Source organism: Halictus rubicundus, chromosome 6, assembly GCF_050948215.1.
Source record: "Halictus rubicundus isolate RS-2024b chromosome 6, iyHalRubi1_principal, whole genome shotgun sequence".
NCBI classification, from domain to species: Eukaryota; Metazoa; Arthropoda; class Insecta; order Hymenoptera; family Halictidae; genus Halictus; species Halictus rubicundus.
This window is the reverse complement of record NC_135154.1, coordinates 12,611,124-12,632,514: the sequence shown is the minus strand read 5'-3', so window position 1 is coordinate 12,632,514 and position 21,391 is coordinate 12,611,124. Positions and strand designations below refer to the sequence as shown.

The 21,391-nt window shown below is 32.9% G+C and overlaps 5 protein-coding genes across 6 annotated transcripts in view; 1 reads left to right on the top strand and 4 right to left on the bottom strand.

Annotated features, from left to right (window-relative positions):
* Positions 1-306, bottom strand: part of LOC143355267 (parkin coregulated gene protein homolog) — a 1,129-nt gene extending 823 nt beyond the window's left edge. Inside the window, exon 1 of the mRNA XM_076789956.1 lies at positions 45-306. Coding sequence (XP_076646071.1) covers positions 45-149 — 105 coding nt within the window. The 5' untranslated portion in view covers positions 150-306. The remainder of the gene's footprint in view (positions 1-44) is intronic.
* The window catches only part of LOC143355268 (EEF1A lysine methyltransferase 1), a 22,960-nt gene extending 6,546 nt beyond the window's left edge, over positions 1-16,414 (bottom strand). Inside the window, exon 1 of the mRNA XM_076789957.1 lies at positions 16,402-16,414. The gene's annotated coding sequence lies outside the window, so the exon portion shown is untranslated. The remainder of the gene's footprint in view (positions 1-16,401) is intronic.
* LOC143355261 (DNA-directed RNA polymerase III subunit RPC1-like) lies at positions 494-7,152 on the bottom strand. The gene is made up of 20 exons (XM_076789949.1): positions 6,904-7,152; positions 6,374-6,509; positions 6,143-6,292; positions 5,728-6,063; positions 5,272-5,604; positions 5,053-5,190; positions 4,782-4,979; positions 4,466-4,702; positions 4,043-4,376; positions 3,729-3,978; positions 3,331-3,560; positions 2,891-3,241; positions 2,516-2,684; positions 2,093-2,432; positions 1,735-1,922; positions 1,507-1,654; positions 1,270-1,422; positions 993-1,193; positions 777-910; positions 494-657 (listed from the first exon to the last, which is right to left on the bottom strand). Exons 1-20 carry the CDS (start codon positions 6,945-6,947, stop codon positions 570-572), a joined length of 4,158 nt encoding a protein of 1,385 aa, XP_076646064.1. The 5' UTR covers positions 6,948-7,152; the 3' UTR covers positions 494-569.
* On the top strand, positions 7,469-13,546 carry Gnf1 (germ line transcription factor 1). 2 transcript variants are annotated; one of them, XM_076789951.1, is made up of 18 exons: positions 7,469-7,608; positions 7,766-7,894; positions 7,977-8,126; positions 8,475-8,577; positions 8,647-8,781; positions 8,905-9,062; positions 9,719-9,898; positions 9,985-10,422; positions 10,496-10,661; positions 10,807-11,022; positions 11,101-11,327; positions 11,395-11,729; positions 11,884-12,102; positions 12,181-12,354; positions 12,446-12,521; positions 12,604-12,783; positions 12,875-13,029; positions 13,267-13,546. In XM_076789951.1, the coding sequence occupies exons 1-17, from the start codon at positions 7,600-7,602 to the stop codon at positions 13,004-13,006; spliced, it is 3,027 nt and encodes a 1,008-aa protein (XP_076646066.1). In that variant the 5' UTR covers positions 7,469-7,599; the 3' UTR covers positions 13,007-13,029; positions 13,267-13,546. The 2 variants fall into 2 exon arrangements, with proteins under 2 accessions (XP_076646066.1, XP_076646065.1); XM_076789950.1 differs by having other exon boundaries at positions 8,647-9,062.
* LOC143355264 (angiotensin-converting enzyme-like) lies at positions 13,020-21,391 on the bottom strand. The gene is made up of 9 exons (XM_076789953.1): positions 21,171-21,391; positions 15,818-16,181; positions 15,252-15,570; positions 14,919-15,143; positions 14,413-14,776; positions 14,128-14,289; positions 13,797-14,051; positions 13,468-13,643; positions 13,020-13,308 (listed from the first exon to the last, which is right to left on the bottom strand). The coding sequence occupies exons 1-9, from the start codon at positions 21,182-21,184 to the stop codon at positions 13,238-13,240; spliced, it is 1,950 nt and encodes a 649-aa protein (XP_076646068.1). The 5' UTR covers positions 21,185-21,391; the 3' UTR covers positions 13,020-13,237.

Sequence of the window (21,391 nt, the reverse complement as noted above, 5' to 3'; positions counted from 1 at the left end):
CTAGATGGAATCTAGATAAAAATAATAAAACAGTAAAACCTTACCTGCAAAGCCTGAATTGTAAATGCAGGAACAACTCTTGGTTTCTTCTTTTTATATCGCGGAATATCTTTTCGAATTTCACTCCAAAATTCTTTTTCGTTTACCATTTCGATATTTTATGGTTTATATTCAGTTCAAAGATAAATTTAAGATATAGTATTTAAGATATTGTTGTGTAACACCTTTATGTTCAAGGTAAAAAATGGTAAAAAATTTCAAATTAAAATCATGTCAGTTTGGTAAACGATGTAGAAATGATGCCGAAGAGACTGGGTGAGAGTTATATAAGATGCAACAAATATGGATTAAACATGTTGTTTCCTAGCAACTAATACGCTATTTAATGAATCACAATGATACACTTGTATATGTATACTTCTTTGAAAGTATATTTTTGCTTTAAGAAGATCAATAAATTCCAAACGGAGAGACTATATGTATACGTACAAAAATTATTCTTTTGATTAGACTACACCTATCTTTTTATATACATTAAATATTTTATTACAAAGTACATAACAATTAATTTACACTTTAGATGCACTTTTTGTTTTCTTGTGGAACTGTGGGTCATCAAATATCAAATCCCTCTTTTGTGGTTCATCCTTGTCAGCTGTATTTTTACAATAAGGAAAATACTGTATTAAATGTATTACATAAAGCAATACATTTTAAATTATAAATAGTTGAGTAGAATATTTGGAAATTGAAATAAGTAAATTATAAAAGGATATTTGTGAAGTAGTTTGAAGATTCCTGTGCCTACTGGAACTGGAATACCCATTATGATTGATTCAGACACGCCACAGATTACATCTTTCTGCCCATAATAAGCTGCGTCGAACAGATGATCTGATGTTTTTTCGAACTGTTGAACAGATATTTATTAATGCTTTTATTTGAGGTTGAAATGCACAAAGCTATCATCATATTAATAAGGGATACCTTACCGAAGCTAAATTTAAGACAGACTCCTTCATTTTCGCTAAACCTTGTCTAGTAATACCTAACACTTCTCCTCTGCTAGTCATCAAATCTGCTACGAGCATTGGATGCCTTCGATCGATACTCATTCCATGGTTCTCCATTACTAATTTAATTTCTGTCATTATTGTTGCTCTTGCAGCTTCGATTCCCAAAGTTTTGAAAACCTAGAACGATATATTATGTATAATATAATGTCTTAATTATTTATATCATTACAAAAATGTTATATTTTATACTTACCTCCAACGTATTATTCGACGTTGTTTTTCGTCCTAAGACACCGAGAGTTGCCATGACTTCACGCATATTGTCTCCTTCAACGAACAGTTTGTATTTCGTTTTACCGCTTGAATCGTCATTATGAATAACGGCTCTAGAAACTGATGGTAAACCCTACAATGTATAATAGGATAATGAGGCATAGAAATCTTTGAAATTTTTGTTAATATTTATTGTCAATTTATTCTTCGTATTTACCTTTACAACGATGTTTGGAATTGTCTCTTTCAGTTGGGTGAGAGCATAATTTAAACTGTGTTTATTTTTGCTGGGACTCACTGTGATTATTGAATCGCCTCTAACATTTACTAATTTCGGGTTCAGCCTTAACTTTGATGTACAGATTCTATAAAAACAAAAAATTGTTCGAAAAATGCCTGTTTCAATAGCATTTCCTAGATGTTATAAAAAGATTCAGATACTCACGAGTAACGAATTGAATTTACGTCTACTTCCAATTTCAACAGTTTTATTCTATCAACATCTAACTTTATTAATAAGAAACAATCGTCCGGTAGATATACTTCCTCAATGTATTCTGTTACTTCTCCCAAAGTGGTTTTTTCGATTCTACCTTTCACTCTTCTAGCATATTCTGGATCAGCATCATTTTCCTAATATGAATAAAACAAGGAAAAATACAGATTAACTTATTAATCCCGAAATTTTCGAGAACCCGTTCCAATCCCGAATAGAATTCCCGACCCGTTCCGACCCGACACTTTCGGGTCCTCATATACCTCTAATACAAATATAAAAACCGTGTATTAAGTATGAAACTTACTAGAGCTGCTGTGATAATGGGTGTGCTAATCTTGGGATTTGCGTTAATGATTTCTTTGATACGCGGTACACCCTGAGTAATGTTCATGGATGCTACCCCAGCAAAATGGAAAGTTTTTAAGGTCATTTGTGTGCCCGGTTCTCCAATACTTTGTGCAGCAAGTGCACCGACGGCAGTGCCTGGCTCTATTTTCGCTCTCATATATTTCTCTTTGCAAGTGTGAATAAATTCTACTAATTGAGAAACTGTAAGTCGCTCGAGTTGTAAAATTACAGGTACACTTAGTGGAGCATTATGTCGAAGGCGAGCTATTTTACGCGCTACACTTTTAAGAAATGTGCTGCAATAATAACATAATATGTAACAATTCTTTTCGGAGTACCTTCATTGAAAGGATAAATTTGATAGCAACGTTATAGTTACGATAATTCTTGCTTGAACTCCTCGCTGAGACATTCGTAGTCTTCGGAATTCAGTAGTTCGTTTGTAGCTTTTATTATGCTAGGGCCGTCTAATGGTTTCTCATTCTTGCACGGTGATTTAGCTCTCACATGGTCCAATATTCTTTTATAATCTACTGGGCAATCTTTTCCTGTTAACAATTCGTATTTTGCTTATTTACTCGAAGACGGAGGATAAAATTTAGGGACTGCCTAAATTAAGTGGAGACCCTTTAAAAACTGATAACTTCGTTAAAATTGGATCAAATGACTTGAGCTATATTTCTGATATAAAAAGACTAAACAACATCAATGAAATAAAAAGCTAATATTGAAAAATATAAAAGTAGTTTCAAACCTTCCATGTAGGTAGGATCTAGTGCATCTCCGCCGTACAGTATTTGTACAATGTCTCCCACCGAATTACGAACTGTCATGTCATAATGAAGGCACAAATCTTCTAAACTTTTAACTAATCTTCTTTGCATGTAGCCAGTTTCTGCAGTTTTAACTGCCGTATCCACGAGACCTTCTCTTCCACCCATTGTATGAAAGAAAAATTCTGTTGGCGTTAAACCAGAGTAAAATGAATTTTCAACGAAACCTTTAGCTGCAGGGATTTTCGAATGTCGTTCGAAATGCGGCAAGGCTCTGTCTTCGAATCCATTTGGAACTCTTTTACCGCTAATAGCTTGTTGTCCAACACAAGCTAATTAATGCAAAGTAAATAAGTAATTGAAACTTTATCGAGATGCTCATCAAATAAAAGCTTCTTGTAAATAGAACTATAATACGTACCAATCATCTGTGAAATATTAATGAAACTGCCCTTACTTCCAGATAAGGCCATAACTAAAGGGCTATTACTCGGGTGAAGTTCTTTCAAACATGCTTTACCAGCATGATCACGAATCACTGAAAGTTCCTTTAATATCATTGACTCCAATGTTTCTTCTTCTGAACATCCAGGTTGGCATACAAGGCGTCCTTCTTCCATTTGATGAATATACTCTGTACATTTAGAGTATCTAAAGCAGAGTATAACTTATAATATAACTCAATACGTAATATTATTAATACTAGATGTGTGCAAGAACTCGAAAATGTCGGGTTGAGACAGGGCCAAGAATTTTATTCAAGAACCCGACATTTTTGCACACCTGTAATTAATACACATTTCTTTCATTTATTCTTACCCGGCATTCAGGAGCTCGTGCTTAGCTTTAAGAAGTCCCTGTCCAGGTGTAACATCACCGATACCAATAGAAAAGCCTCGATTCATAAGAAAGAAACTAGCCATTCGTGCTAATCGCCACATAGCAATTGTTGCGATATCTTCACCCCAATCACGCAAAAGAATGTAAAATATATTTTGTTTTGATCCAGAACCCAATGTTGATTTATCCATAGACCCAGCGATTAATTCCGAATTTCGAATAATGACATCTGCAATTTACCGATTATTTTTACAATGTTAATGTATAAGTATTTATCAAATTATTGTACATACATGAATCGTTTATACATAATTCTTCGTTATTAGTGTAAGCTCTTCCCTTGGTCTTTAAATTAGCTTTGACGTTGCAAGAATTATTAGGTTTTAAAATCAAACTAAAAATTTGCTTTCCTGTCCACAACCTGGTCGGCTTTAAGATAGCAGGTTCAGGTAGAGTTATAGACATAGAGAGATCATTCCCTGCTAGAAGACAACCAGCCAATTGACTTGCTTGAGATTTATTTAAGAACATATCCTTTTGAGTTAGCAGATATCCTCCAGTGATAAAGTCCTGTGTTGCTGCTATTAATAATTCTCCATTGCGAGGTGTAACTAAATTTGATTTATTCTGAGGGAAAGTAAATAAAAATTGATATAGTTATATTTCTCACGTACATACACAACATAAATTCTAATGTAAAACAAACTGTATGTTACCCCCATTAAAACCAAAGCTTCTGCTCTTGCTTCTTCAGTTTGTGGTAAGTGCAAATTCATTTCATCACCATCAAAATCGGCATTATACGGAGTGCATACACATTCATTGAATCTAAATGTCCGATGTTGTAATACTTTTGCTTTATGTGCCATAATACTTAATTTGTGCAAAGATGGTTGTCGATTAAATAATACTACGTCGTCGTCTCTAAGATGCCTTTCGACGATATCACCATACTATCGAAAAGGATGAATATCAATTAATCGTAACTCTAAATTGTACAAGATTCGAAGGACATTTGTAAGACAATGTTACCTGTAAATCTTGGGCAATTTTGTGTCGATTACCATATCTTAAGTATTTTTTGAATTGAGTTTTTCCTTGTTGTATAAAATTAGCACCTGGATGTACATCCGGACCATTTTTCACTAATTTTCGCATTAATTCTATATTTGATGGATTTACTTTTTCTGGGTATGTTAAAATTTTTGCGACATGAATAGGTACGCCAACCTAATGAATATCATATTGTTACATATCTTCAAGCACAAAAACTATTATAAAAAATTTATAAATCGATGCTTACTTGTTCAATTCTAAGATTAGGGTCAGGTGAAATAACAGTACGACTAGAGAAGTCAACACGTTTACCAGATAAATTACCACGAAATCGACCCTGCTTTCCTTTCAATCTTTGAACCAATCCCCTTCCAGATTTTTTTGGCTGAAATATATTTTAATACAGCGTAAACAATTTTTCCAACCAATAAATAAATTACTTTATTTTTATTTCCTAAAAACTCACTTGCATGTTAAGTGGTATACCAGACATTTCACTATTTATATAAAGAGCACAATGTAACTGAAGAAATTCCCAGTCTTCGCTGTACATTTGTACTTTGGCACCACTTTGTCTATGTTTTTGAATAACATCATTGATAAAAACTATTTCAGATAATTTCATTGTTAGGTGATCTTCGGTTGTACCTGCTTTCAAATCTGATACAACACTCGGTCTAATACAAATTGGGGGCACAGGAATTCTTGTTAGTATTAAATCTTTTGGCAATGCACACTCTGGATTCATCAGTAGCAAGGGAATGTCACTTTCCGGTATCTTTTCCAGGATACTTTGAACCTGAAAATCAAAATACAGTTGAAAGTGTTACAATAAAAATAAAAATGTCTAAATCTAGTATGATATTGATTATATTGATTATATTGATTACATTTAGAAAAATAAAGACGCAATACTATTTACCTCTAATGGATTTAAGACGTTGATCAATCCACTTTGAAGTACTCCTTCTAAAGCTTTATTATCCTTAAGTACATTATTATACTCTGCTAATTTTTCTTGAACAACAACATCTACTTTCTTTTTTGCTTTATACTTTTCATGAACTATTTTAAGTAAACCAGCTTTTTTAACTGTCCCATTAAGGTCTTTACAATTTTGACAAACAGTAGTTTTTTTGGCCTTATCCAATATTTGCTTACGTAAAGCTTTACGAGACAAATATCCTAAATTTGGATTTAAAGCTCTCGCTAAGAAACGTTTTTTGTCAGCTTGAGATAGCATAACATGGGAACAATTCTACAAATTCAAATATTACGATTAGTGTCACGATTAACATTAGTTAATAGAAATATATATGAGGTCGATGATACATTACTTTACAAATTGTTTGCAGAATCCCAATGATTGCTCTAAAATAACCAACATGAAAAACTGGCAATTCCAAATCAATGTAACCAAAGTGTCCAATACATTCGTTCAGAGTTTTGCCGCATGATACACAATTTGTTGTATTATTGCAAGTACCCTGAAAATTTACATCACAAAGGTATATGATTTCAGAGAAATAGGTCAAGGAAAGATGAAGAAATGAAAAAATTAAAAATACCATTCTTCTATCAAGTACACCATAAGGGACTGGAGTATGTTCGACATCCTGATTATATAAATTCTTTGCCACAACATGCATATGAGCCTGCCTTTCCATGTTGTGGCGACTGTCCACTCCGAAGGATACATGGGAACTGATAAAAGTAGTAGTTACAGTTTAAAACGATACATACAATACTGAAAGTTATAAATATTAATGATCAAATTAAATTTCAGTTTTTTAGTGCTCCATGAAGAAGTACCAGTACTGTTGTCAGGAATGGAGACAATATTTAGGTTACTGTAAAGATGCATAAGAAAATGACTTTACAGGTGGCAATAATCATTAATGTACAACTTCGAAAATATATTTCTAACAGGAGCAACATTATACAAATTTTATTTTATTATTCATTATCTAAATATGAGCAACATTATACAAATTTTAAGTAGGACTACATTATGAAAATGACATATTTGTTAAAGGCTGGAATTTATACTAAAAAATTGAAAATATATTTCTGTAATGCATTAAAGAAATATACTCACATTTTACGGGCTACATCTGTTTCTCGAAATTGTTCCTTTACCATTTTGGAGGTTATACTTTACTCCTTGATATATAATCTTACGAGGCCCCTAACAGGACCTGGCTTTCCCTTACACTTACCTTTAAGCTGTAAATTACCTTTAAGCTGTCACAGTGTGTACACCGGTGTTTTTGTACAAATTATTTAAACAGGTAAAAGAATTCGGAGAATTCTTCTTCAAACACGTGTTGTTCCTTGTTTGTGGTGCCATCTCGAATTTGACAGTTTGGTAGAAATTCGTACTGCACGATTCACGTACATAAATAAATTGGCGGCTATATACATATATATATATATACACACACACATACGCTACAAGAGCATCCGGCGTCCGGAACATACCTACATATGTACATAAAGAAGATTTCAAGTAACTTTTCTTTTATAGGTTTTAGGTAGTAAATTAATTACTTACCTCTACTATTTATAACTTTATTGATAAATCAGTACATTGTTTAGTTTGATATTGCGTTTGATGTTGCTACCGGATCTCAGGGTGCAACGCAATTGATGTCAAGAATGTTTGCGGTTGCTTGTGTCATGTGCATCTAAATAATCGGAACATATTTAATTTATACATCGACATTTTCTTAATAAAATATCGACAACTCGTTTGAAATATAGGAAGTCCGACAGATTTATGTAAATTTAAAATATGCCGAGGGTAAGTTTATATTACGCAATAGAATGACACTAGCAATTTAGGTTAGATTTATAGTGTTTACGGTTTATATTTATGTATGCGGCATATTTTGAAAATCTTTGCCGATAGGCCAATTTTGATTTTTATTAAATTTAGTGATATTTTAAATTATTTGTAGGATATACGATCTTATTTTCAAAGCGCTAAAACCAATTCTAGTGTTACTCCCGCAAAACCTGCGAAAAGGCGAATAATTTCATCTGATGAGGACGATGAAAAAATACAATCACCTATTAAGCGGCCCAAGGTCCACGTTTCTTTTATTATAGCTCAATTTTTTTAAATTATATTTTATATGTTATAGTTATAACAATTTTATATTTTTATAGAAAACGAAAACATTAGGAAAGACTTCAATCTTGAATGACTTGGATGAAGAAGCAAAGCAAAAGAAAATAGTTTCTCCTCGTGATATTTTCGGTAAAAAACCAATAAATCGTCAAGAAGCTCCAAAAATATCGAAGAAGTTGCAGAAAAAGGTACATATTATTGAAATAATAATTTTTTTCAATTCTTTTCTGTTTAAAAACAGTGATACAGTTGGTTATTTGTATTTTAAGGAAGAGTATTTTATTTTATTTTTATTTGTAAAATTTATATTTTTTAAGTTATTATTTATATTGTTATAATATGTTAAGACATAATTTCCTGATTTTTGTAAGTGGCATTATCAGTGTTAAATTATAAAAAATGATAATTTATATTTATATATTTTGTAAAAAGGACATATAAGCTTCTGATGACTTTATTCACTTCCAGAGTATGTTAAAAGGCAAATCTTGTATCTTTGTCTTATACGATAAATAACATGATGCTTAATTTTATAGGAAACTGAAAGTCATAATGATGCAGACTTTGAAGCAACTTTAATCCAGTTAGATACATCTGACATTGAACAAAAATATTTTGAAGAGACTAAATTTGACAAAGGTACTAACACGAATATAGTATGAGTAATATCTAAGGAAGTATGAAACCACAACTATTTCTTATTTATAGATACCGTTCATAATGAGTGTAAAGGGAATGATTTGCCTAAAAGTAGTTTTGAAAATGATGATGGGAAGACAACACCGGTTAAAAATAAAGGTGAAATTAAAGAGGACGTAGACCTAAATAATAAAAAACATGAAGGTAAAACTAAGAAACATTCAAATGACAGTACAAGCGATGATACAGAACAGAAAGATTCTAAGCTTAATGGTAAATCAAAGCATGCAAAAAATACTTTTAAAACAAAATCAAATATTTATAAAGTGGAAATAGAACAACCAAAGAAGAAATCTCCCAAAAAGGTAGAAGTCTCAGATAAGTATGAAGAAAGAGCTGAAAAAAGAAAGCAGAGCAGTGCCATGTATCAACAATATCTTCAGAGGGGAGGAGCAAGGAATCCGGGTTCAAAAGAAATTCCCAAGGTGTGTATATTGCAATGATTTAAGGCTGTCGTTCATTTAACAGCACTGCACATGAATGGCACCAGTCCAACGTCAACATACTCATTCATATCAAAAGGACGAAAAAGAAAAAAAGAGGAGTATTTAAACTATATATAATAATGTAACGTGTTGACGTTGGTCTGGTGTCGTACATGTGCGGTACTGTTAAGTGAGTAGCAGCCTTTATATAACTGGCTTAGTTCAAGCACTATATAGAACAGTAACATTCACTTTTAACTGTACAACAAGTAGCTTACTTCTATTGTGGAGTATTGCACAAATTTTGGTTTTGTTTTTCGTTCTAGTATTGGTTGTACGAAAATATTTGTACAAAGTTATAAGAAATAAATACTGGTTTCATTTAAAAGAAAAATTCCTTAGTGGTTATTAAAACAAATGGTTTCTAATACAATTAATTATGGTGTGTACTTAATGATTCTATAAGATTAATATTGGTTTTCTTCAATTGCAGTGAGGAGCAAAATTGAATCAAGAATAAAATACTGTGACTAGTAAATTAAATGTAATGGAATAGTTTCTTGAAATTTATGGCACTCTATTTTAATAATTCATTCGTTCACTTTTGCTCCTCACTGTAAGTTTGACTTGATGCTTATGCTTACCGACTATTTTAGGGTGCTGAATATTGTCTTGCTGGATTAAGTTTTTTAATTACTGGTGTTTTGGAATCACTAGAAAGAGAAGAAGCTGAAGAACTTATTAAAAATTATGGTGGACGACTGTTACATCAAGTGTCAAAGAAAACTGATTATGTTATAGTTGGTGATGCAGCTGGTCCTGCTAAAATATCTAAGGTAATATTACTTATTAAATACTACTGACACTTTAACTAAATATTGTATATTATAATTTGTATTCTCATGTGTACATTTGTCTCTAGGCAAATAGTCTGAATGTAAAACAAATATCGGAAGACGATCTATTAGATATGATTCGAACGAGAAAGGCGGGTCAAGTTCAAAATGTCAAAGAGTCTCGCACAAAATCAAAGGATAGAATGAAACAGAAATCCATAGAATCAGATAGTACGTCTCCTTCACCATCGAAAAAAGCAAAACCTACATTATATCAAGAAACAGAAACATTACAATCACCGCATAAAAAAGAAGATAGATGCGAGGTTACAGAGAAAACACAAAAAGGAGGATATACTGATGAAAGTACAGAAAAGACATCGTCTAAAAAGTTGTCACCTGAGAAGGTACATGATGATAAAGACACGATAAAAAGACCAATTATAAAGTCGCCGGTTAAAGATGACAAAAAAGACGTGAAGAGTGTTAAAAATCTACAAACAAAAACAGACTCTTTACAAACTGTAAGATTCATTACTCAAGTATGAATTAAGCTGTTACAATTTGACGAGGTCCTAAGTTTATACATATTTGCAGATTGATAGAAGTGAACCAGTACAGGCATTGGTTGAGAAATATAGACCTAAAACTATGAAACAGATTTTAGGTCAGCAGGGAGACAAAAGCAATGCAAAGAAATTATATACATGGTTAAATAACTGGCATAAAAATCAAAGTGGTCAAGTAAAACATACTAAACCTAGTATGTTTCAATATTTAAGAGATAACAATTTAATAATACTTTTAACATATTTTTTACATTTCATTAAAATAATTATGATTCTATTTAATTTTACTTATATAGTAATAATTGTTTTTATAGCGATGTATTTTTTTATTCGTGTTAGGTCCATGGGCCAAGAATGACGATGGAGCTTTCTTTAAAGCTGCTCTATTATCTGGGCCACCTGGAATTGGAAAGACTACAACTGTTCAAGTTGTTTGTAATGAATTAGGTTTTGATCTTATAGAATTTAATGCATCCGATACTAGAAGCAAGAAACTTTTACAAGAGAGTGTATCTGAACTTTTATCTAACACCACATTAAAGGATTATTTCATAAGTACATATATTCATAGATATATACATATATGAATGTTAATAAATGTTAAGCAGGACTTTAAAACGTCATATATTACAGATACTAAAAATAAATCAACATCAAAACACGTGTTGTTAATGGACGAGGTTGATGGCATGGCTGGCAATGAAGATCGTGGTGGTCTACAGGAATTAATCAGTTTAATTAAATCAACTGATGTACCAATTGTTTGTATTTGTAATGATCGGAACAACACAAAGATGAGAACGCTCGCCAATTACATTTTCGACCTTCGATTTCCGAAGCCTAGATTGGAACAGATTAGGGTAAAACAAAACTGCCTTAAATATAAATACTTAGCTTATTTTCTATTGAAAGTAATTTGTTATTTAGGGAGCAATGAAATCGATATGTTTTAAAGAAAATATTAATATTTCAACGGAAGATTTGGACCGTTTAATTGAATCGACTAATCAAGATATACGACAAGTAATAAATCATTTAGCTCTGTTTGTTGGAAATATTGGTACTCAAGAAAAATCTCTGAAGAAACATATAAATAAAGATTTGAAACTGGGACCTTGGGACGTTGTAAAACAAGTCTTTTCTGCTGAGGAACACAAAAGCATGAACATTCATGATAAAAGTGACCTGTTCTTCCACGATTATAATATAGCGCCATTGTTTGTGCAAGAAAATTATTTATCAGTCGCACCACACGGACCAAAGTATGTATAAAGTATTCAGTATAAGAATTATCTTTTCTCTTTTACGCATGTAGGACACATTTAACATGGGGAGAATTGTTACGAAAAACAATTGCACAATATAACAAGATACATAGTTTAAATATTTTATAAAAGACCTCTTATTTTTATACAGAGATCAACTGTTGGAAAAAGTAGCTAAAAGTTCTGAAAGTTTAGCATTGGGAGATATAGTTGAAAAATCAATTAGAAGTAACGGGTCTTGGTCTCTTTTACCTATGCAAGCTTGTTATTCTTCCGTCATACCTGGAACAATAATGTCTGGTCATGTTGCTGGTCAAATTAATTTCCCAGCTTGGCTTGGGCGTAACTCAAAAGCTGGTAAATTTGATAGGTAATATATGTATATGTATGTCTTCTTTATATGTTATACTCCTTATACCATTTATGTAACGATTGAATTATATTGTAGATTAATGCAAGAGATTACTGTGCATACTCGCTTAGCTACTGGTGCCAGTAAAGAGGCTATAATTTTGGACTATATTAAACCTATCAGGAATGCTATAGTTAGACCATTGGCAGTTGATGGTAGTGAAGGGGTAAATGCAGCAATAGATGTTATGAATCATTACCACTTACTCAGGTTAATTTGATTTAGTAATAATACGAATATAGATGGAAATATTCGACCTTTGAATAATATAAAATATTTGTATAATTTTTGGTGTTATTAGGGAGGATTTAGATTCTTTAATAGAAACTTCTTTGTGGCCTGGTGATCGTGATCCTATGCAAGTTATTGATAGTAAGGTCAGTTTAAATTATTATCAGATTCGATTGAACGATATTAAAGTGTGCAAGCAACAAGATCAAATAAAATCTTGTGTTATAGGTAAAAGCAGCCTTTACAAGGTCGTACAATAAAAGTTCTGTAGCTGTGCCATACGCAGTCAGTGGCGTATCAAAAAAGAAAACCACACAGACTAAAGAGGGAGATGATTACTTAGAAGATGGAGATTCAGGGGAGGAGAATTCCGATGATGATAATGTAGAAACTGACAAAATGATCAAGGTATGTTCTATGAGTGCAAATTAACGTTACTGTATACTACTGAAGCTTAACGAAAAATAATTCTCACCTACCATTTACGATATATTTCTAGGCGAAGAAAGCTACCTCAAATAAGAAAACAGAATCAAAAAGTAAGAGTACAGAGAAGACTGGAACGAAAGGTAAAAGTAGCGACAAGCCCTCGACTAGTAAACGCGGAAGGGGACGCGGGAAAGCAAAATAACGCAAACACTGTGAACTTGGAATGTGAGTTTTATTCAATAAAACGGAATGAAGATAATATTTTGTAATGCATTGTGTTTGTCATTAAATTTGTTTCACTCGTATAATTAAGTTATTTATCGCACACGAAATGTCGAAAATTATTTCTTTCGACTGCCTTCTGTTTTGGAGTACAAACATGTTTTGTTTGGAATGATAATACTTAATAATATATAAAGTGTTTCAAATGTTCCTATTCCTCAACAGCTTCAATTGTTTCAGTCGATTCAGGGGCTGGAAGTTCTGATCTGGTTTGTACACATTCTAGAACAAGTAAAGAGAATGTTAATCTAACACGCATTGCATCGTGGACAACTCGAATTAAAATTGTTACATATGATTACTGTTTAATTTTTGTTTGATTATGTGAATTTGCACGTCTACATACATAAATAAATTTTGCTATATTGTGAGAATACATACGTTTTGTTCTGGGTTTCCAACCGATGTACTCGTTAGTTTTCTTGTTTTCCTCGGTGAGCCAATCTGTTAATGGCTTGAAGTACTCCAAGAGTCCAGTGGTGTCCATGTTCCTTTGGCCAGTAATCTTTTCCATCGCATCTTGCCACGGCTTAGAGGAACCCAATTCTAACATTGATCTGAATCACAAACACAAGTAACAATATAAGTCTTAATTTTCTGCGATCTGTTGATAAACATTCTGTACAGATATGAGAGATATATACATATTAAATATACAGTAGCTAAAGTGTTAACACGTTTCTTACATACTGTTCAAATTTTATACTTACTTCAACAAGTTTCCTGCTTCTTTATTGTTGTAAATGTCACATTGATGCAATGGTTTTGAGTCTGGATTTTTCGGATCGTATTGTTTCGCTTCTATACAGAGTGCCTTATGGAACTGGAATTGCACAATGAAACTCACATAATACCTAATGTATTCTACATCAGCTATTATGTGGTATTTCGCGCCAGCATCGAAGTCATCTTCCGATCGATCTACTGGTGCTTCGATACCTTGGAAGCTTTCAATAAGATCCCACCTAAACATTAAAAACAGGATTATATTACTAATATTTACTAAAAAGAGGGCAGTATTACTAATATTATATTACTAACCAGTTGCAATTGTAATTGTCTGCGGTAACTTCTCCTTGGAATACGTTCCATCGCCATTTGTCCATCATGTATGCGAATGGCAGAAAGACAATTTTATCAAGACCTTTCAAGTACAGATTGTTGAGGTCGGCCTCTTTGTCGCTTGCATCATTGCTCAACAAACTAAAATATAAACATAAAGTTTTATATACACCCGTCCCTCAATTAGACGGATATGGCGTGTATACCACGTTTCAGTGAAAATTATGATGTAAATATGGAAACTATATAAAGTGCTTTATTTACTTGATACTCTTCAGGTGACTCAGAGTTGACGCACTGAGAGCTATAACATCACCGACAGCTTCGTGGAATCCTGGATTAGCACCTTCCTTGAAGACAGTGGGTTGATTTTTATATTGAAGATAGTATTCAACATGTCCCATTTCGTGATGGGCGGTCAATAGATCCTCCATGTTTATCCTTGTGCACTGTTTAATTCTAAAATCTTTGCCGTCATAAAAGTCCCAAGCGCTTGCGTGACAAATCATCTCACGATCCTTCTGTTTTTCTAGAATTGACCTCTCCCAGAACAAGTTGGGCATAGCAGTCAGGTTTATCGACGTGAAAAAGTCTTCAGCAACTTGGAAGATTTTCGTTGCATTGTATCCTATGAAAACATACACGATTCTTCTATGAATTTATCATAATTCGAAGATTTGTCTATATTTCATACGAACAATTTTTATTAAATATTTCGATCATTTTTATCAGACATCACGAGAATAATAATTTCTTTATTATCGACAAACCTTGTTCAACCATAGCCTTGGTGGCATCTGGCAATTGTTTGCCTGGATATGGAATGGTGAAATCTGCGATGTTAGACCAAGTTTGTGCCCACATATTGCCCAACAAATGCGCTGGAATAGGGCCATCCTTGGAAACGATGTCTTCACCATATTTCTTTCGAAGTTCTCGTCGGACATACGCGTGTAATTGCAAATAGAAAGGTTTCAGTTCTTGCCACAGTTTTTCTAAAAGAGTGAACCATTAAAATAATTAATCTCGTATTGAAGATGCCTTCATCATTGGTACCCCCCAAAGTAATTGGGTCCCTTATCCTACATTGATGTAATATTTACCAATTTGTTCTTGGAAGTCATCTGCCTCGTAATCTTTCATCCAATAGGCTGCATTATCGGTGAAGTTGTTCAATCTAGCAGCCATATTACTCAACTCGACGTATCTCTTGTACAGCGGCTTCACTTTTTCACCTGTTGCTTTCCTCCATTCAACCCAAATGTACTTCAACTCTTCGGGATCACGGCTGTTCATTAAACGTTCCGTGAGCTCGGGTTCCAGAGCAAGATCGCACTTCTTTTTATTCTTGAAATCGCAGATTTTCGCGGTACTATATATGTTCTCCATTTCGCTGATAGTTTTTTCGTATTCTTGGTAGAGCTTTGAAAAAATGAATTGGAATTAGTACACTACATTTATCAATCATCAAAAGACTGATTATATACAACCATTTTACGAGATTTCTGAGCATTTATATCTTTCAAAAAGTTACAATATGCAAAAGAGTAGAATTATAATAAAATTGATTTGAATTCGAGTTTCTCTAAATTTGTAGTCGATAAAAACGTCTATAAAAACGTAAATTTGCAAAAATTTGTTGTGATTTAGTAATCGGTTAGCTCGTTACATCTTCTGGAAGAGCGGCGGTGCCAAGAACGCTGAGTTTCGAGAATTGCCTCTTCAGTTTTTCGTCCTGCAACTGCGTCCAAGGGAACTCGTTCACTTGTTTCCAAATGTCCTTTTGAACTTTTGCTGCTTCCGAAGACACGTTCAATTTTTTCTCCAGATTCTCCGGAGTCAAGTCGGACGCGTACGCCCACTCTGCGAGCGATTGTTTATTGCTCCATTCGGAATGCTGCTTGTCGACCCTGTCGAGGAACTTGACGGCCCTTTTCGTCAGAGCTTCAGAATCTTCAGCAATCTCGGTCTCCTTGGCATCTTGGGGAGTCGGTATTCCCCACGCCAGAGTGACGAAAGCCGCCACTAGCAGTCTGCAAAACAACAAACAAATTAGCTCAAATAAAATTACCACCTCCAGCAGAAAATACTGCATCAAAATCGTGAATATAATTTTCGAACGAATTGTTTGAGCACATACTAAATACGAAAAATAGTACAGTATAGGGTAAGGGACCAAAGTACTGTGGGGGTATCAATATACCAACCAATATTTCCAATTTCCAACCAATATTTCAACCAATATAATACAAATAAAGATTATGCACATGTTTGCCAAATATACCTACTGTAATTATAAGAAAAACCAAGTACATATATTAAAAATTATGTGTCTAGTTTACAAATTTATCTTATGTATCTAGTCTACAAATATGTGAAAAAGAAATTCATGTAGCATGACAAAGTATTAGAATTTCAAACATATTTATTTTTTAATTCATATTTTCTTTATATACGCCGAGTTTTATCATCGCATTCGTCTTTATCCTAATTGAAAATATCTTCCACGTCGACAATACGAATAAGAATACTTTTCGCCAAGGGTAGTAGTTGTTCAGTTAATTGCTAAACAAACTTGCAACCTACGGTTATCACACTTAAAAACGGAAGCAGACATAATCTGCATACAATTTTTAAATTGATCGTTCATGAATAGTACAGCCCGTCCTTCGTCACTGATATACGCCCGCGAATAAAATCAGACTATCAAATAGTCACGAGGTCGAATACGGCAGCTTTGGTTCAATGATTCGAAAGTTTTTCATACCGCATTCGTTCAATACCACCGCATCGATGGGAATACAATTTTTTCATGTTTTCCCGCAGAATCTCGGCGCATTTCTCGCGAGCACTGATCTAGAAAAGTATCTACAACTGAGGCTGCAAATTGGCCTATAAAACACGTCCTTCGAAGCTGTCGTCACAGGTCACGGCGAAATTCAATTTTTATACCTCGAAGGCGTACAGTTGCAAAAGTTAGGAAAATCGATTAAGGATGATTAACCTTTTAACTATAGTTGACTTTTGAATCACGAATGCTTACGAAAACGTAGTAAAAGATATGTGAAATGAAAATAATAAAAGTTAGACCGCAATAAATGTAAATACAATATAGTTGGTACCGATATGGATTCTATGCCACAACGAAATGGAAGAGTTATTCGTTGAATTAAGAAGAAAATTAATGGCTTCAATCGAAAATGAAGTTCAGTCTAGTGCATGTGCACTCGGCTAAACGTCTGAACGCCTCCAATATACATATGTTGATGCTTATATGTCGGGGTACCGATATTGTATTGGCACGGTTTGATAAGTAACACTTTCGGAATTCGATTGAATTAATAAAGGTCACAACGGGAGAGTTCTTACCATTCAAGTGTATGCGCGCACTTAACTCTAGATTTCCTCGAAAACAAAGTATTAATTGACCAAAATATTATTTGTTTCTTTTTCACTTATTTTTGCATGTAGAATCATCTCAACCCCATAATATATATGGGGAACTCGTGAACTGATGAACTCATTGAGCTACAAATAGCGGAATTGTTGTATTAATTAGTCATCAATTGACTGCAGATTTTTATGCAAATTACCACTTTCATGAGGTAGGTAAAGCAACGTAAAGGGAAAATTTATTTATAAGATAAAAATAGAGTAATTATGTCACTAATGTTTAGTAGTCTAACTGAGTTCTTGAACTTCACAAATTTAAAAATACCACAAATGCATACAAAGCTAGAGCTATAAATTAGGCGACCATCTGTATACTTTTCAGAAAGGTTTGTAAATGATTAATAATTAAACTGCGGATTTTTGTGCAAAATACAAATTGTTTAGGTCGATTGTAAAAAACAGAAATTCAATAAAAATGTAGTTTCTTGCCTTTGTACATTCTTGGGAAAATGTGGGAAATTTCTTTCGGATTGAAAGATTATGGGAACTAATGAACGAGATGGAACCGAAAGCTAAAGTGAAATTTGCCGAAACGTTTGTTCCGTGGTCTACTTGTGTGTATAAAGCTTGTGTAATTGCGTATTCAATTGATAAAGTACGTTTATCGTGTGCAGCGTACCCATGGCAATGATAGAGTTAAATTATAAGATGAGTGGTTGTAATGAGCGTCTGCGCAGTACCGGAACGCAATGGAGATAATGAAAAAAGAATAGTAAACATTTAAATAATAATTATTGGTAGCGATAGGTTGCAAATTAAACAAGACGTTTTTAGGTCTGATCGGAGTAATTAGTAGACTAGAGATATCTTCGAAGGAGACTTTATCAAAATCAGAAAAAGGAATATCTTTAATCGCGAAAAGACTTTAAATTGAACCATAATATTGTTTTAAGAATTATCATTAGACACTGAATTAAAAATTTTATAATTTGTTAAAACACCTTACAGTCGCTAATGATTCGAAAGTTGACGTGACTATAAACAAACGTAATTAAGAAAAAGATTTGTTCTAGGAAAAATGGAATAAAATTACCATGCTGTTTTTATTAATATGCATGTTTTATTGGACTCTTTAAATATGTACGTGTCCTAAAGGCATAAGAATTCACAGTCTAGTAATTAGAAATCGGCTCCTGATATTTTTAAGAGTCAAAGTCCCAGACCTTGCACTCATTTAGAAAGTTTGAAATGGAAATTTTTAATTTTTCTTCTATCGCATATTGTATTTCCACACAGTATAATGAATATTCATACTACACTTTGATTTAGATTACTTACATAATAATCATGTACATCCATAATTGAAGTGCTAACACTTATACAATCTTTCAAATTTCAAAAAACGTTAAAATCTCGTGAAAACGAATGTAATAAAACATTTGTTTAATTGCTTAGTGATTTTTGCTGTTCGAAATTAAAATGAGAACGTATAAACTGCAACTATGAGAGAAACATTTGACGATATTTGCTCGTTGCAATTTGATATTTTGACATATCCGATAAATCATACGATTTAGCTACACTATCTGATAATGATTATAGAATGATACCGCGGAGGCACTTAAATGTTGTCTTATCTATCGGTAGTATGTTGACGTGTTCGTTGATTTCCAAACAATCACTATTTTATGACTTGCATATTTTAAGTCCAGATATTTTTTCAATTAATAGATATTGATATATTTGTATTAAATACTTTGTGATTAAGTATTTTAGAGTTTTTTTTAAATCTGAAGCAGTTATGTTGTCTATAATTTATGCTATATTGTAATATAATACTGTGTTTTTATTAGACAGTGCTGTAAGTTAACAAAAACATATCAATAACCGTTATTATTAATGAATTTTGTAAATTCTAGTAAACATAAGATCAGATATCATGATACTTTTTGTATTCTATTGTTGCACAATTTTTCAACATTTTCTGTTTAAAATGTCTAGTTACAATTTCAAAATTTTCAAAATTTTCAAAATAATAATGTTGTTTCAGATAGCTATCGTGTCGGTGTTAATTAAATGATAGCGATCGTTTCGTGAGCTTCAGAATGAAATAGATCGTTTGATACATTAACCAATCAATCACCATACGTTGTTATTATGATTTACGATCCATTAGAGAGTTTTGTTTATATTAGGAACTATTTCTTATCTCATACTTCAAATTATAACTACTTATAATATAATTTAAATGTACACTTATTTGAGATATTGTAACTTATTTGTGATACATATAAAATTATACTAAATGTGTAAAATATGTTAAACGTAGCTACTTTACGAATTTTGTTTTACGAATTCTGTTTTTTGTAAAAAACAACACCATGTAGTGGTTACTCATAATAAGGTATTTGGTAAGATCGTGATAAGAAGAAAATTTGATATTCACACTTTTTATTACATTCTATTAGTTTCTATAATTTTGTAAAAAAAAAATCAGAAAATGGAGAAGACATCTTTGAATTCAGAGGACATAAATTGTATTACAAATTTGCGACAAATATAATATTCTGTAGTGCAATTTTTTCACTTCCGACTTGCCGAGGAAGTGGTCTAGCAACACTCCCATTATCATATCAGTTGTGGCAAGTCAAAACCTGACACATTAATAATATACGAATATATTTTCACTGGCTAGAGCTGGGTATTAGATTTATTTTATTTATCTGTATTATATGCACGAGTACTTGAAAGTATCTATAATAATTAGTTCCCACGTATCCCACCAAACAATATTATCTGTAATAATTATTTCCAACACATCCTGCAAAAAATATTATTTCACTTAAGTTCGGCATCTTATTATATTTATCAATAAAGTACAAAATTAAAATAAACAAAAAATGAAATAAAATCGATTAAAGTAAATCAATAAATTGTATAATTCCTGATTACTGTACATGGCATCTTTTCAATAAGAATTGTAACATCTATATTGACACTTATTTCGATTTTCAGTAATTTTATATATAGAGCCGAAAACAATACATCATCGTTTCATCATTAAATTCTTTGACTATTTTTACTGTTGAACATTAGATCTGGGGTGATGGACCCAATGACTGTGCCTGTATTAATTATAAAAATTTTTAAAGCATAATGAATACTAAAAAAAAAAAGATATATAACATGTTAACTGATTTTAATAAAAAAATTTAATATCTCTGTTCTAATATTCATTATGCTTTAAAAATAAGTCTAATTTATATAACCACAGTAATTGGTACCCTCACAGTAATTGGGTCCTTTACCCTACTCATTTTTATAAAATCCGCAGTCATTACAGCCCAATAAACAAATATCTTCAAATGTCCTTAGGTGTAAAATGGACAAATAAATTTGTTAGAAATATGCCGAGGCCTGGTTCTGACAGTGCAGTGACAACGGGACACGTTACGAAACAACGCGGCGAAGGATCGGTCGCTCGTTCGCGGCAGCGATTGGGAAAATATTTCCGTACTTCCGTGATCGTTGGCTAATCACTGTTACGAGTGTCACTGCGATAGCTGGAACGACGTGCTTCGTCGACGAAAAATATTCTGTACGTGTTTATCGTAGATTGTGTTACTCACAGCCGCAGTAGCATCTTCGCGGGTATGAACAGGTCGAAGTCTGCCGATTCGATTGGAAGTTGGAACACGGTTGTTGGCGACGGAAACGATCACGGCCGATCGGGTAGTAGAACTTTCACGGGGGCCCAATGTTTACCGCGGGATCGAGACTGTCGGTCGATCGCCGAGTGATCTTGTGTCGCGGGATACGCTAACTTTTATGCAGGGTCCCCACTCTGTTC

Bases quoted from the DNA above. Each gene is read 5' to 3' on its own strand.
- LOC143355261 (XM_076789949.1), bottom strand. From the start codon at position 6,947: ATGGTAAAGGAACAATTTCGAGAAACAGATGTAGCCCGTAAAAT. The intron at 4,703-4,781 runs GTAACATTGTCT...CCTTTTCGATAG, and splicing joins AAATTGCCCAAGATTTACAG to TATGGTGATATCGTCGAAAG. The intron at 1,655-1,734 runs GTGAGTATCTGA...TTGTTTTTATAG, and splicing joins GTAAATTCAATTCGTTACTC to AATCTGTACATCAAAGTTAA.
- Gnf1 (XM_076789950.1), top strand. The intron at 7,895-7,976 runs GTCCACGTTTCT...ATATTTTTATAG, and splicing joins CACCTATTAAGCGGCCCAAG to AAAACGAAAACATTAGGAAA. The intron at 12,522-12,603 runs GTCAGTTTAAAT...CTTGTGTTATAG, and splicing joins TGCAAGTTATTGATAGTAAG to GTAAAAGCAGCCTTTACAAG.
- LOC143355264 (XM_076789953.1), bottom strand. The intron at 15,144-15,251 runs GTAAATATTACA...TCACTCTTTTAG, and splicing joins TGACTTCCAAGAACAAATTG to AAAAACTGTGGCAAGAACTG. The intron at 13,309-13,467 runs GTATGTATTCTC...TACTTGTTCTAG, and splicing joins TTGGAAACCCAGAACAAAAC to AATGTGTACAAACCAGATCA.